The sequence below is a fragment of the Microcebus murinus genome, chromosome 7, assembly GCF_040939455.1.
Source record: "Microcebus murinus isolate Inina chromosome 7, M.murinus_Inina_mat1.0, whole genome shotgun sequence".
NCBI classification, from domain to species: Eukaryota; Metazoa; Chordata; class Mammalia; order Primates; family Cheirogaleidae; genus Microcebus; species Microcebus murinus.
In genome coordinates this window covers 1518915-1533648 of record NC_134110.1, presented here as the reverse complement: position 1 = coordinate 1533648, position 14734 = coordinate 1518915, and the positions used below count along the sequence as shown (strand labels likewise).

General features: G+C 62.2%; 1 protein-coding gene across 1 annotated transcript in view; it reads right to left on the bottom strand.

The window, feature by feature from the left end:
- The window catches only part of CEMIP (cell migration inducing hyaluronidase 1), a 136378-nt gene that overhangs the window by 19815 nt on the left and 101829 nt on the right, over positions 1–14734 (bottom strand). The window contains exons 14-18 of the mRNA XM_076004696.1: positions 7233–7438; positions 5878–5947; positions 4499–4627; positions 2815–2900; positions 1729–1860 (exon numbers count right to left, since the gene is read on the bottom strand). Of these exons, the coding sequence (XP_075860811.1) occupies positions 1729–1860; positions 2815–2900; positions 4499–4627; positions 5878–5947; positions 7233–7438 (623 nt within the window). The remainder of the gene's footprint in view (positions 1–1728; positions 1861–2814; positions 2901–4498; positions 4628–5877; positions 5948–7232; positions 7439–14734) is intronic.

Below are 14734 nucleotides of genomic sequence, written 5' to 3'. Positions count from 1 at the left end.
CCCGCAGGCCCCGGCCTTGGTGCCGGCCACGTTCTACGCGATCTTAGGCGAGTCCGGCAGAGACTAAAAGCTGCGTCCACGTTGGCAGGTGGGCGGGGGAGCATCACAGGTTTTCGTGCTGCCCCAAATCTGGCCTTTCCTGTCTGTGTAGAGCCCTCGGGTCCAACATGTTCAACAAACCAGGACCAAGGAACTCGCTGGACGGAGAATTTCAGTGTTGGCACCTCCCTGTCTCTCTCCCACCTGGGGCTTCAGCCACCCCTGCACCCTGCCTCTCCCAGCGCCCCCAGATGAGCAGCCGGGCGGCTCATCCCACCCACGGGCGTCGCCTGTCCTGGGAGCTCTCCCCCTCCCCCTCCCCCACAGCGCACCTGCCCGGGCTGCGACTTCTCCCCCAGAGCTGACCAGATGACCGCACCCCTGCCTGCCCCCCAGAAACCCAGACTGGCTCCTCCTCCTTCTCCAGACCGGGACAGACTTTTCCTGGACACGGGGGAGACCCTCTCTGCAGGGAGGGTCCCCCGCATCCCCCGTCTGCGTCTGCCCCGTCCCTGCATCCCCCATCTGCATCTGCCCGTCCCCCAGATCTCTGCTGTCCTCTCCCCGTCGACACCAGGTCTCTGTTCCCTCCTCTTGCACTTTTCACTTCCCCCCCCTTTCTTTTTCCTTTAATGTGTCACAATAAAACGGAGGAAATAAATACATTTATCTCCAGCATGGAATTTCTGATCCCCCTTTTTTTTTTTTTTTTGAGACAGAGTCTCGCTTTGTTGCCCAGGCTAGGGTGAGTGCCGTGGCGTCAGCCTAGCTCACAGCAACCTCAAACTCCTGGGCTCAAGCAATCCTCCTGCCTCAGCCTCCCAAGTAGCTGGGACTACAGGCATGCACCACCATGCCTGGCTAATTTTTTCTATATATATTAGTTGGCCAATTAATTTCTTTCTATTTATAGTAGAGACGGGGTCTCGGTCTTGCTCAGGCTGGTTTCGAACTCCTGACCTCGAGCAATCCACCCGCCTCGGCCTCCCAGAGTGCTGGGATTACAGGCGTGAGCCACCGCGCCCGGCCTGATCCCCGTTTTTAATACAAAAAACAGACAAGGAGAACATTTCACACCATTCCCTTAAAGCAAACTCCAGCTCAGCCGCCTGTCCCTGCCGGCCTTTGTCCAGCAGGTGTCCAGCTGGTGGCTCCACCGGGGACCTCAGGCCAGAACTCGGAGTCCCTGCCTTTTCCGCCGGGGCCTTGGAACCCGGCGAGCCGGAGCTTCCAGTCCCAGAGCAAACACCACCTGGCGACGCCCACTGAGCTGGACCGCGATTCGCATCTCCAAGACAGAGACAACAATCCTCGTCTTGGAGAAACACGGAAAGAAAGAGACGCAACCAAGGTACCGCCGCACGGGGGGGTACCTAGAATATTCCGGCTTCCTTCTCCTTCCCTCCCTTAGCCGGCAGCCCGTGTGACATTGACAGAGCTGGGACCTGGTGACTGTCTGGAGGCAAATCATGACCCACCGCACCTGGCACTGTGGGCCAAAGCCAATACACTGTTTTACATTTTATTTTTTGATTCGCTTATTTATTTTTTTGCCTCTGCTGCCGTTCTGCGCCCTGCCCGGCTGGGGGACGAGAAGGCCAAACGCCGGCCTGCCCGGTTCCTCTCTCTGCGGGGGTGGGGAGGGCGTCCTGTCCCCTGCGTGTCCACCCCTCACCCCGCCCCGCTCACCGGCAGCTGTCCAACCACACGTCCCCGCCGCGCAGCCAGGCGCCGTGGTCCTGGTTCTTGTAGGCGGTGAAGTGCCGGATGATGGCCGGCTCCCGGGGCTTCAGCGGGTCGGCGTCCTGGTGGGGGCTGTACCTGCGGCACGGGGGGGTGGGGGGCACGGTGGGTGAGGGGCATCCGCTGAGCTCACCCCCTCTGGGCTCCATGAGCCTCTGCCTGCTCCCGGTGGGCCCCCAGAAGGCCCCGACAACACACACCGACTGGCATCGCCCGGGCTCCGGAAGGGACTGTCTGAGCTCATCTCAGGAGCAGGAAGGCCCCCTGCGGGCCAGCCCCCGGCAGGCTACACACGCGTCGCCTCTGTTGCTCGTCACTGCACTGCAGAGCCTGCCCCCGGGTGGGGTCGAGGCACAGAGGCAAGCTCAGACAGCCGGTCCCAAACCAGCAGGCAGCGCATGCAAGGGCCCGGGCGGAGGGGCTGGAGGGTCCCCAGCAGGCCCTGGAGCGAGTGCCTGTTCCTGGCACGTCCCGGCCCAGGACGGGGTGCAGAGCTGGACGCCCACTGACGTCAGGTCCAGCAACGGGGTTCCGTGGACACCACCGTGCTACCAGTGTGACCCGCAGCTGATGGGGGCCAGGCCCTCGGTCCCTTTGCAGGGTGCTGGTCTTGCCGGTGGCCCTTGAAAAGCAGCCCCAGCCTCCCGCTAAGCTCTAGACGTGTGCATAAGCTCAGCCAGCACGATCTTTCCCGCTCAGTCAATGGTGAAGCTTCTCTCCTTTCTCTCTACCTTTCATCCGGGTCCAACCTGCCGCGGCCCTCGCCCCATCCCTGACTGCTCGCCGGGTGCTGGCTTTGCAAAGAATTCCTCCAGGGTTTCCGCCTCCCTCTGGCCGCTGGGGCCTGAACCCCAACCCAGACTCTCACCGCAGCACCCCTGCATCCAGCTCAAGGCCCGGCACAGAGAAAGAGCTCAACAGATGCTCCATGAATGAATGAATGAATGAATGAATGAATGAATGAATTAGAGGGAGGGAGGAAGGGGCTGGACCACAAGGCGCCATGGCCTGTGTCCCCTGAGAGCTGAGTACCTGGCAGAGATGACAGAGAGGAAGGGCCGCTTGTCCTTGGCGGAGGCCACCGTGGTTTTGACCCCGTTGTCTATGATCATGCCAGCCTGCGGGGAGACAAGCAGGGCCACATCAGCTCCCACGTGGGCCCCGGTGTCCTCCCGCACCAGCCTCCCTGCTCACTCCCCAGTGCCCGGGAGACCAGCCCCGCGCTCAGGCTGCGTTAACAAAGGTGGAGGGTTCATGGTGAGGGAGGCGAGAAACCTGCCTCATCCCGCCTTGCTCGGACCAAATCGGGACTATCTGACCTCTCAGAGGTGCAGACGAGGAAACTGAGGTCTAGAAGAGAGGCGGAGGACATTGCTCAAGGCCACACGGCAATGTCCACACCAGGACTGACACTGCTTCGGGCGGTTATTAGCCCGGGTTCCAAGTCAAGCACGTTCTTGGGAAGTCTGTCTGCAACGCTGACCCAAGGCTCCTCTTTGCCTCGGGCAGGGTCCGTGGCCTCGCTCAGCGCCTGCCCGACTCGAGGAGACAACCCGGCTCTCCCTCCGGGCTCCTGAGGTGCCCACTCTGCCCACCACGGGGCGGGGGCAGTCGAGGCTCCCGGCGCTGCCCACGAGGCCGCCGTTTAGTTTTCCTTCCCTCCCTCCTGGAGTGAGACGGCGGTGGCCCCAGCTCCACTCTCACGAGCTGTGACTTTGGGCAAGTCCCTTCGCCTCTCCAGCCTCAGACGTGCCATCTGCAAAGTGGGCCAACCGCAGCCGTTTCGCAGGGCAGCCGTGGGGATGGAAGAAGACACCCCAGGGGATGACGGCCGGAGCAGGACCCTCTCGCTGCGGCGGGACTCGAGGTTCATCCCGGGCATGAGCACCAAGGAAGGGCCTCCCTGCCCGGTAACCACGGTGCATGCAGGTTCCTCTCTCTCCTCTCCCTCCCTGCCTCCCTCGGCCCTCACCTGCGCCCCGAGCCCTGCCCCTCCTCGGTGGACTGCAGGGGACTGACACGTATTTTCCTAGTTTAAGAATTGAAGTTAGTGAGTAATGTACGTGTTCTGCCCAGAGCGTTTGAAAGTAATCTGTTCCGGACAGGCTCCCTGTGATAAACAAGGCTGCTGCCTAGAGGCAAAACAAAGGACCTGAGCTGCGAGTAGCAAGAGCGGCCCCGCCCCACGGCATTGGGGGTCTGGAGGCCACACGATAAACACATTGTTCCTGTGATTGCTGCGTACACCCCATAAGATGGCTGGTTAGTCAATGACGGGTGAGACCCCTCAAGGGAGGGGCGACCTAAGCCAGGCACAGCCGCCGGGGTTCAGCTGAAGATCTTAGGGGTCACCCCAAGAGAAGCTGGGGATGAGAAACGCCCCCTGTGGCTCACCGTGCCCATCCTTGCTAATCTCGGCCCTTTATCTATGCCTGGTGCCTAGAGCAACCACCTGGAGACTCTGAGTCAGGGGACGTCTGCTTCCCTAAGGCTATTCTGGAATTTACGGCCATCGCTGCCACACCTGGGTGGTTACATATAAGGAACTAACTTTAATCTTTTAGAGTATAAAAATAAAAGGGACCCAATGTATTAGTACTCGAGTCAACCGTCTGTATGTGTCTCAGTGTTTTTCTTTGTGTTCTGCGCGTTTGTGTTTTATGTTCTATGTTCATCCTCCATCCTGCAAACGAGCCCCGCGGGCAGGCAGACTCACCCGGTAGTTGGAGTGGGCGCGGTTGTTGTGGAACTTCCCCAGCGGGATGTGCTCCGAGTGGCCGGGCGAGTACATCCCCGCCGAGGGGCCCGTCGGCACGTGGTGGAAGATGAACCAAAACCCGGTTTCCTGTGGAGGGAGCAAATGGTGGGAGTGGGCCGTGGAACTCAGCCCCAGCGAGCTCCAGTCAGGCTCCTGCGTGGGTTGGGGGCTGGTCTGAATCTGTCCCCCAAAGGGGCCCCTGCCACCCACCCCGGACACGGTGCCTGGCTCTTAAAGAAAGCAGGGAAAAGGCTGAGACGACTGTGACTCTTGGGGTCTCCCCAGCAGGTGCAGCCCTACACGGGGTCCCGCCTGCACACCTGGGACCTGAGACGACTGTGACTTGTGGGGTGGCCCTGGCAGGTACAGCCCTACACGGGGTCCCGCCTGCACACCTGGGACCTGAGACGACTGTGACTCGTGGGGTCTCTCCAGCAGGTACAGCCCTACACGGGGTCCCGCCCTGTAGACCCGGGACCTGAGACGACTGTGACTCGTGGGGTCTCCCCAGCAGGTACAGCCCTACACGGGGTCCCGCCCTGCAGACCCGGGACCTGAGACGACTGTGACTTGTGGGGTCTCCCCAGCAGGTACAGCCCTACACAGGGTCCCGCCTGCACACCTGGGACCTGAGACGACTGTGACTCGTGGGGTCTCCCTGGCAGGTACAGCCCTACACGGGGTCCCGCCTGCAGCCCCGGGACCTGAGGCGACTGTGACTCGTGGGGTCTCCCTGGCAGGTACAGCCCTACACGGGGTCCCACCTGCACACCTGGGACCTGAGATGACTGTCAGGGTGTCCCCGCTTGCCCTTCATTCTGCAGACTCGGGGGCTGGGACCTGAGATGGCACCTGCCCATTTTAGGGTCCCCTGTCTGAGGTCAGAGCATGGGGTGGGGGGCCAGGCTGTGTAGATAGGGTGCTGTGCTGCTGTCCTGCCCCACCCTAGCTGCGTGTGCCCCTGGGCGCGTGAGCTGACCCTGCCTCTGTTTCCTCCCCCCGCAGGTGAGGACGGTGAGAGTACCCATGCCACAGAGTTGACGCAAGGATCAGTCTGTCTGCTCAGCACCCAGACGCGCTGGGCTGCAGACCCAGCTGAGCTATTTCACGCTAACAGTGAGCTTTGCACACCGAGTGCTCGGCACGTGTGAGCTGGGGCCGCCGGCACTGTGCAGAGACAGAGCCGTCATTAAAACCAGGTCCCCCCCCCCAGCCCGTTGTCTTCCTGCTCCCCCAGCTCAGCCCAGCTGCGTGGCTGTCTGGACGTGGCTCAGGACACGCGTGTGTCGGGGTTCGCCTCGGCCATGCCCCGGCCCCTGCCCCCGCTCTCTGCTCACCTCGGACCCGGCCGCCGAGCAGTTGATGAGGTTGTTGTTGGGGTTGGCCATCCAGAAGGTGGACACGGCACTGCGGGGGGTGGGGGAGGCCAGAGACAGAGAGATCACGGGCGTGTCCGTCTGAGCCCGGTCGGTCACTACAGTGAGCTGCTCGCCCCGGCACTCGAGATGCTGGGAAATTGAGGGGCCTGGGTCTCTGGGGGGAGCGGGTGTGGGTGACGTCTGAGATCGGCTCTAAAATAAAGGGGAGCCCCCGGGAGGGCCCTTGGAGTCCCAGGTTGGCCGCACAGGGAGCTCTCTGTCTGTCTCCCTGTCTCCCTGTCTCTCTGTCTCCCTGTCTCCTTGTCTCTCCCTGTCTCCCTGTCTCTCTGTCTTCTTGTCTCTCTCTGTCTCCCTGTCTCTCTGTCTCCCTGTCTCTCCCTGTCTCCCTGTCTCTCTGTCTCCCTGTCTCCTTGTCTCTCCCTGTCTCCCTGTCTCTCTGTCTCCGTCTCTCCCTGTCTCTCTGTCTCCCTATCTCTCCCTGTCTCCCTGTCTCTCTGTCTCCCTATCTCTCCCTGTCTCCCTGTCTCTGTTTCTCTCCCTGTCTCTCTGTGTCTCTCTCCGTCTTCTTGTCTCTCTGTTTCTCTGTCTCTCTCCCTGTCTTTCTTTCTCCCTGTCTCTGTCTCCCTCTGTCTGTCTCCATCTCCCTGTCTCTCTGTCTCTGTCTCTCTCTGTCTCCATCTCCCTGTCTCTGTCTGTCTCCCTCTCTCTGTCTCCATCTCCCTGTCTCTCTATCTCCCTCTCTCTCTGTCTCTCTCCCTGTCTTTCTCCCTGTCTCTCTGTCTCTGTCTCTCTGTCTGTCTCCATCTCCCTGTCTCTCTCTGTCTCCATCTCCCTGTCTCTCTCTCTGTCTCCATCTCCCTGTCTCTCTCTGTCTCCCTGTCTCCATCTCCCTGTCTCCCTGTCTCTCTGTCTGTCTCTCCCTGTCTGTCTGTCTCCCTGTCTCTCCGTCTCCCTGTCTCTGTCCCTGTCTCTCTGTCTCTGTGTCTCGTGTCTACGAAAGGCTCAGCGTGGCTGGGGTCTCTGTGCGCCCAGGTGGCAGCCGCTCCCTCTCATCGAAGAGCACCGAGTGGCGTCAGGACAGCCCCGGGTGCGCGCGGCGGTCCTCTTTGGGCACGAACGGTGCGAGGAGGGAGACCGAGGAAGGAGAAGGGAGGAGCCGCTCTCCCACCCTCTCTCCAGGAAGCCAGGGCTGCGGGGGGTCGCGGGCTGTGAGGCCCGAGCTGCCCGCAGCCGCGAGGTGGGGTCGGGCGCTGGGCTCACGCGTGTGCCCCACCGGGCCCGGGTGGGCGCAGGGCGCGGGGGAGGGCGCCTACTTGCAGTCCTGCCTGGGCTTGGGCACGTAGCCGGGGTAGGAGTCCTCGGTGATGGCCTTGCACATCCTGCTGTCGCGGTCGGAGGGCAGCAGCGTGCCGGCCTTGACCAGCAGGCCCAGGCAGTGGTCGAAGGTGTTGCGCTCCTCCGGCCCGTCCTCCGTGAAGAAGCAGTGGCCCAGCGAGTCGTAGCCCACCACGTCCTTGACCTGCGGGCGCAGGCGTCTCACCAGGCGGCCGGCCACTCGCGCGCAGCGCTCCCGCAACAGACGCGCAGCAGCGCGAGCCGCACGCCGCGCCCGGGAGCACCGGGCCTGGAGTCACACTGGACTGGCGCAGGGCGGGGCCTGGCCGGGCTGCGGACTGCGACTTTCTGTTTTTTCTTTTTTGAGACAGAGTCTCTCTCTGTTGCCCGGGCTACAGTGCCGTGGCAACAGCCTCGCTCACAGCAACCTCAGACGCCTGGGCTCAAGCGATCCTCCTGCCTCAGCCTCCCGAGTAGCTGGGACTACAGGCATGCGCCACCATGCCCGGATAATTTTGTTTTCTATATATTTTTAGTTGTCCAATTAATTTCTTTCTATTTATAGTAGAGACAGGGTCTCGCTCCTGCTCAGGCTGGTTTCGAACTCCTGACCTTGAGCGATCCTCCTGCCTCGGCCTCCCAGAGTGCTAGGATTACAGGCGTGAGCCACCACGCCCAGCTGACAGTGACTTTTTAAAGTCCCTTCCAGCTGGCAGTGCTGGGGGTGGGGCTCTGTGGGGCAGAAACGGGGCGAGATGTCTTAGGTGAGAGGGCGGGTCAGAGAGGAGAGGCCCCAGACTTGGCCCCGCGAGCCTGTCCCCATGGCGCTTTGTCCCCATGGCGCTCACGGCCGAGCGCACAGCGTGCAAGGACTTGCCGTGGCGGGGTCCGCAGAGAAGACCCCCAAGTAAGCAGGGTGGGGGTGGGGGGACCGCACCCAGGAGCAGCCCCTGAGCCGGGCCTGGTGCGGTTTTCGTGAAGACCAGCACTGACGCCCAGCGAGCGTCCTCGTGGGACCCAAGCCAGCCGGTTCGCCTCCCGTGCACACCCTGCCCCGTGCAGCCGGGGGCGAGAGCCGGAAAGGGCTGCAAACCCCAGCCCCCCAGTCTCCTTCTGGGAGCCGCAGCGTCAGTGGGGCAGCGGAAAGAGGGTTTGGACGGGCGCTGAGAGGCCGGGGGCTGCGGTCTCAGCAGCTCACTCACCACCCACCAGCCGCCACCCACCAGTCGCCACCCACCAGCCGCCACCCACCAGCCGCCACCCACCCGCCACCCACCCGCCACCCGCCAGCTACCACCCACCAGTCGCCACCCACCAGCCGCCACCCACCCGCCACCCGCCAGCTGCCACCCACCAGTCGCCACCCACCAGCCGCCACCCACCCGCCACCCGCCAGCTGCCACCGGCCTGGGGATCCTGGAGGGGTCTCCTTTCCTTGACCACTTTCCCCTGCACAGAACGCAGGTCGTGAACCCCATGGCCCCTGGGATCCCCTCGGGGCCCGACTCCCTGAACCCACCGATCTCAGAACTCAAAGGGCCTAGAGGGCGCCTGGCCTGAGCCCCTCCTCCCCATCGGCGCTGGACGCTGTCCGAGGCGTCCCTGCCAGGCACCCCCTTCCGCTCAGACAGCCCAGGAAGAAGGCGCTGACCAGCTCGTGGGGGGCGTCTCCCCAGTGGGCAGTGGTGGGAAACAGCCCCCGCCTGCTACCCTCCTCCCTCCCACCCGGCGCTCACTGATAGACGGCGTCTCCCAGCCAGGGAGCCCCCGCTTCCGACGACGCCAATCCGGCCCCCCATGAAGGGCCTGCCGCCATGCCTCGCCTGGGCAACCCGCGCCCCGTCCAGAAACAGTCCTGTGCGGTGTGGGTGTTTAGCGGCAGCCCCGGCCCGCCCACTAGGTGCCCGCTGCACCCTCAGTCCTGACCACCAAAACGTCTCCCAACCATTGTGTTGTGGGGAGGGAGCCAGAACCAGCTCTGACCGAGAAGCGCGGAGGTGGGGCGAGCACCCCAACTGCTCCAGAGGCTCCCCCACACAGCAGCTGCTCCCCAACCCCCAGGCAGCCATCCGTCCTTTGCAAGTGTCCCCAACCAGGCCCCTTCCTGTCCCGGCACTGGCCTGGCCTCTTACGGCTCACGTAATCCTCTAGTGGATTTTTTTTCTTTTAGAGATGAGAAACCTGGGACTCGGAGAAGCCCAGCGGTTTGCCGGAGCCACAGGAGCCCGTGCGCAGAGCCTGCCTGGAACCTGGTCTTCTCCCCGCCCTCTTTGCTCCCCGAGGGAGGAGCCGCACACACAGGCCTCGTGGTCCCCAGCGAGCTCTCCGTTCATCCTCTGCGACAGGCTCCCGCCCTCCATCCTCGGGGAGGGGCCAGGGTGCGACCTTGAACCTCACTCAGCCCTTCCACAGGCACTGCGGCCAACCCGGGGTCACCGGAGGGGCTGCGCCCTGTTCTCCCCGTGAACCACAGAATCCACTATAAATAGTCCGGACAGACGGGCGGGGAAGAGGGGGCAGGAAACGGGGCCATCCGGCTGGCAGGGACATCTGAGCTCGAGTGCAACGCCTTCACCCTGCAGAGCAGGGACGTGGGTGCCCCGGGGCTCCCGGCGGTGGGCCTCCTGGCTGAGCCCTGCTCAGACCCGGCCCTTCCGCCCACAGCCCTTTTAAATCCCGGGCTCCCATCTGCCGCCCTGGCCGGGTCACACTCCGGGGAGCCTGTCTCCGGACGTGAGCGAGTAACAAGTTAGGTCCCTTTGCACTTGAACAGACGCCCAGGAAGGGAAAGCCCCCGAGCCCCTGGAGACACGCTGCGGAGAGAGACAGCCTCACTGAACGGAAGAGAAATAATAGCTGCTGCTTGTTGGGTGTCGGACGTTTTGCACGTCGCCTCTTTGAAACGCTAGTGCAGGTGCTATTCCGCAAACAACACTCACACGGTCACCTGTCTCCTCTCCGGCAAGGCAGCGCCGGGGCCGATCCCACCCCCGATCCACACCTGTGCGCGATCAGCGGTGAGCAGGCCGGAAAGAAAGCCCCTCCCCTCGGGGTGTGCATTTCTTCCCTCTCGCTGGGGTGGGCGGGGGTGGCCGCAGAGCCCAGAGAAGACGCGGGCTGAGGCTTCGCTCAGCCACAGACCTGCTGTGTCGGGACCTGCCTGCGTGTCCCCGAGCAACAGGGTGACGTCTGACATTCCTTCCCGCTCTCCCGTCCCGGGGTCGCCCCTATTCATGATCTCCCGGGGTGGCCTATTCACACCGTGACCTCCTTGAGAAGGTAGAGGCCAGGCAGGTGGACACAGAGAGTAGCCACGCACGCACACGTGTGTTACACGTGGCCACCCAGAGCCTGTACACGCCGGCCGGCCGGATCCGTGAGCTCCCTGCACGGACCATATCCCCTGGTTCTGCAGCAGGTGCAGGCCCGCCCCGGGCTCTGCCCACCCCCTCTGCTCTCCCGGAACCCCCGCCCAGCCCACGGGCCGTCGTCAAGGAGGCAGTTCCTGAAAGCTGTTCCGGGTCCTCCGCTGCGGTCAGGTGCGGTCTGTGCGTGTGAGATTTCGAGGGAGAACATTCCTGGGCTCCGTGGTCCACTAAAGGCCCAGAGAGAGTCAGAGGGCTGTTTCAATCCGAGGGACCACTTACTTAGTTCACGGTCTGAACCGGGACGTTTTGAGAGCGAATTGGGTGCCACTAGTTCCGTGTTTCCCCGAAAATAAGACAGGCTCTTATATTTATTTTTCCTCAAGAAGACACCCTAGGGCTTATTTTCAGGGGATGTGTATTTTTTTTTAAGTGCGGCACAACCACCTACATTGATTCAAGTAGAGTGAAGCCGTCTTCTTCTGGAACATCATCCTCACTCTCCAGACCCCGAATCCCATCCTGAGTGTCTTGCGACTCTATTTCCTTTAGAACCACCGGCCCCGATCTCTCCTGTGGAGCCACAGAGCTCTCACGGGCGGATGGGAAGGGCTGCTCGTGTTCTTTCCCGCTCCGCGACCACACGCACGGGTTGTGTAGACGCTGCGCAGCCACGCCGGTCACTAGGGCTGATTTTCGGGTGGGGCTTCTATTGCGCACATGCTTAGACATCCCGCTGGGGCTTGTTTTATGGGTAGGGCTTATTTTTGGGGAAACACGGTAGTTGCACTGAGACGATTGGTCCAGAATGGGACTGTTCTGTGCAAATCGGGAGTCGGCTGTAAGTCCCTCCCACCAGCACACAGCTGGTACTACAAACCGCCGTTTAACATACACACACACAAATGCACACAAACTTCGCTTGCTCCTGCGATCCAAGGCAGGTGAGAGGCATATTCGTACTAGTGAGAGACTCGACAGCAAACACAGTCGTGTCAGAGAGAAGACTGTCATTCTCAAGCTTCTGCTGTATTTTAAAGCGGAGTCTGAACTGCGGGAGAGAAGGCCGCCTTGGAGCAGGGCGGTGGGCGGCTTGCTTTGCAGAGCGTCTGGATGAGTTTTGAATATGCAAATAGAGAAATAGAGGCTGGGAGGGGCTGGACAGCCCTAGGCCTCGGCCTAATAAGGGAAGGAGTGAAGGAGTGAGAGCGCAAGGCAGCCAGGGAGGGGGGGGGAGGGGGAGGGGGAGGGGGGAGGGGAGGGGAAGGAAGAGAGAGAGAGAGGGAGGGAGGGGGAGGGGACAGGAGGGGGAGGGGGAGGATGTTCTCCCCTTCCCCCATCCCACCCCATCCCTCGACTCTGCCAGTGAGAGCCCCAAGCCGGTGGCGAAGCTTTTGGGGTCCACCTCTGTGCTCGGGTGCCGAGGAGAGCTGCAGCCGACTAGCTCCGTGAGATACAGAAGGCGTGTGGAAGGCCAGCACAGTGGCTCACGCCTGTCCACACTGCAGGGGTGTGCGTGTGTGTTTGTGTGTCCACACTACAGGTGTGTGTGTGTGTCCACACTGCAGGTGTGTGTGCTTGTGTGTGTCTACACTGCAGGTGTGTGTGCTTGTGTGTGTCCACACTGCAGGTGTGTGTGCGTGTGTGTGTCCACACTGCAGGTGTGTGTGCGTGTGTGTCCACACTGCAGGTGTGTGTGCTTGTGTGTGTCCACACTGCAGGTGTGTATGCATGTGTGTGTCCACACTGCAGGTGTGTATGTATGTGTGTGTGTCCACACTGCAGGTGTGTGTGCGTGTGTGTCCACACTGCAGGTGTGTGTGCTTGTGTGTGTCCACACTGCAGGTGTGTGTATGTGTGTGTGTCCACACTGCAGGTATGTGTGTGTGTCCACACTGCAGGTGTGTATGCGTGTGTGTGTCCACACTGCAGGTGTGTGTGCTTGTGTGTGTCCACACTGCAGGTGTGTGTGCGCGTGTGTGTCCACACTGCAGGTGTGTATGTATGTGTGTGTGTCCACACTGCAGGTGTGTGTGCATGTGTGTCCACACTGCAGGTGTGTATGTGTGTGTGTGTCCACACTGCAGGTGTGTGTGTGTGTCCACACTGCAGGTGTGCGTGCATGTGTGTGTGTGTCCACACTGCAGGTGTGTGTGTGTGTCCACACTGCAGGTGTGTGTATGTGTGTGTGTGTCCACACTGCAGGTGTGTATGTGCGTGTGTGTCCACACTGCAGGTGTGTGTATGTGTGTGTGTGTCCACACTGCAGGTGTGTGTGTGTGTGTCCACACTGCAGGTGTGTGTATGTGTGTGTCCACACTGCAGGTGTGTGTGCGTGTGTGTGTCCACACTGCAGGTGTGTATGTATGTGTGTGTGTCCACACTGCAGGTGTGTGTGCGTGTGTGTCCACACTGCAGGTGTGTATGTGTGTGTGTGTCCACACTGCAGGTGTGTGTGTGTGTGTCCACACTGCAGGTGTGCGTGCATGTGTGTGTGTGTCCACACTGCAGGTGTGTGTGTGTGTGTCCACACTGCAGGTGTGTGCTTGTGTGTGTCCACACTGCAGGTGTGCGTGCATGTGTGTCCACACTGCAGGTGTGTGTGTGTGTGTGTCCACACTGCAGGTGTGTGTATATATGTGTGTGTGTGTGTCCACACTGCAGGTGTGTATGTGTGTGTGTGTCCACACTGCAGGTGTGTGTGCGTGTGTGTCCACACTGCAGGTGTGCGTGCATGTGTGTGTGTGTCCACACTGCAGGTGTGTGTGCGTGTGTGTCCACACTGCAGGTGTGTGTGCGTGTGTGTCCACACTGCAGGTGTGTGTGCATGTGTGTGTCCACACAGCAGGTGTGTGTGCGTGTGTGCGCGTGTCCACACTGCAGGTGTGTGTGCGTGTGTGTGTGTCCACACTGCAGGTGTGTGTGCGCGTGTGTGTGTCCACACTGCAGGTGTGTGTGCGTGTGTGTGTGTCCACACTGCAGGTGTGTGTGCGTGTGTGTCCACACTGCAGGTGTGTGTATGTGTGTGTGTGTCCACACTGCAGGTGTGTGTGTGTGTGCACACTGCAGGTGTGTGCATGTGTGTGTGTCCACACTGCAGGTGTGTGTGCGTGCGTGTGTGTCCACACTGCAGGTGTGTGTGCGTGTGCGCTTGCGTGTGTGAGGTTGCCCCGAGACTCAGGGCAGCCCCACTCTAGCCGACCCAGCTCTGCAATCACAGGCTCCGGCAACCCAAGCTGGCCGACTTTATAAGGGTAAACAGCGGCGGATCCGAGCTGAGTTTGCGGGCGCCTCATCAGCGTGAGTGTCCGGAGCTCGCAGCGCTCCCGTACCCAGGCCGGCCCGTCCCCTCCCTGCCCAGTCCCGCTCGCACTCCGCCCCACGCCCCGACCCTCACCGCCAGCCGAGTGCAGCGCTGCGACCACACCCGCCACGCCCGTTCCACCGACCGCCGCGCCCGTCCCGCCAACCGCCGCGAGACCTGGAGACGGCCACCAGGCCGCGCAGTGCCCTCCCCCGCTTGTTCCCAGGTGCAGCAGGGAGCTGAGAGAGGACCCGCCGAGAGCACGTGGCGCCTGGCGGCAGAGCCCGGGCCCAGCGTCACGCCGTGGCCCCCAGTCTGCGCACGCCGCACTTCCCACTGTCTTTCCGCTTCCGCCAGAACGCACCCTCCTCTGCTCCCCCTGGAGCCGCAGAACACCCCACGCCTTCCCGCAGCCACTCCGGGACGGCCCTCCGGCCACCCGTGGGGAAGAGCCGGCCCAGGCGCGTGGCCAGCCCTTCCCCGTGAGCCGTGGGCAGGGCCGTGGTCCCCCGGTGGCACTGGCATCCCAGTGATCCTCGAGACAGCCCTGGGTGTCTGCTGTTATTATTGTCCCGCTCAACTGAGGGGGAAACTGAGGTTCGGAGAGGTCGAGCAACTTGCCCAGGACCCCACAGCTCACGACCTGGGGTCAAGCCCCCCAGCCCTCCCGGGCGGGGCGGCAAAGCCACCTCTCTCCTCCGCGCTCGGTCACATCGGGGCACTGCAGACGCGGAGACGGCAGGCCCTCGTTTCCCACAGGAGAGCACGAGCAGAACCGAGAGTGGCTTCTCCCGTGGCCCACGGACGGCGG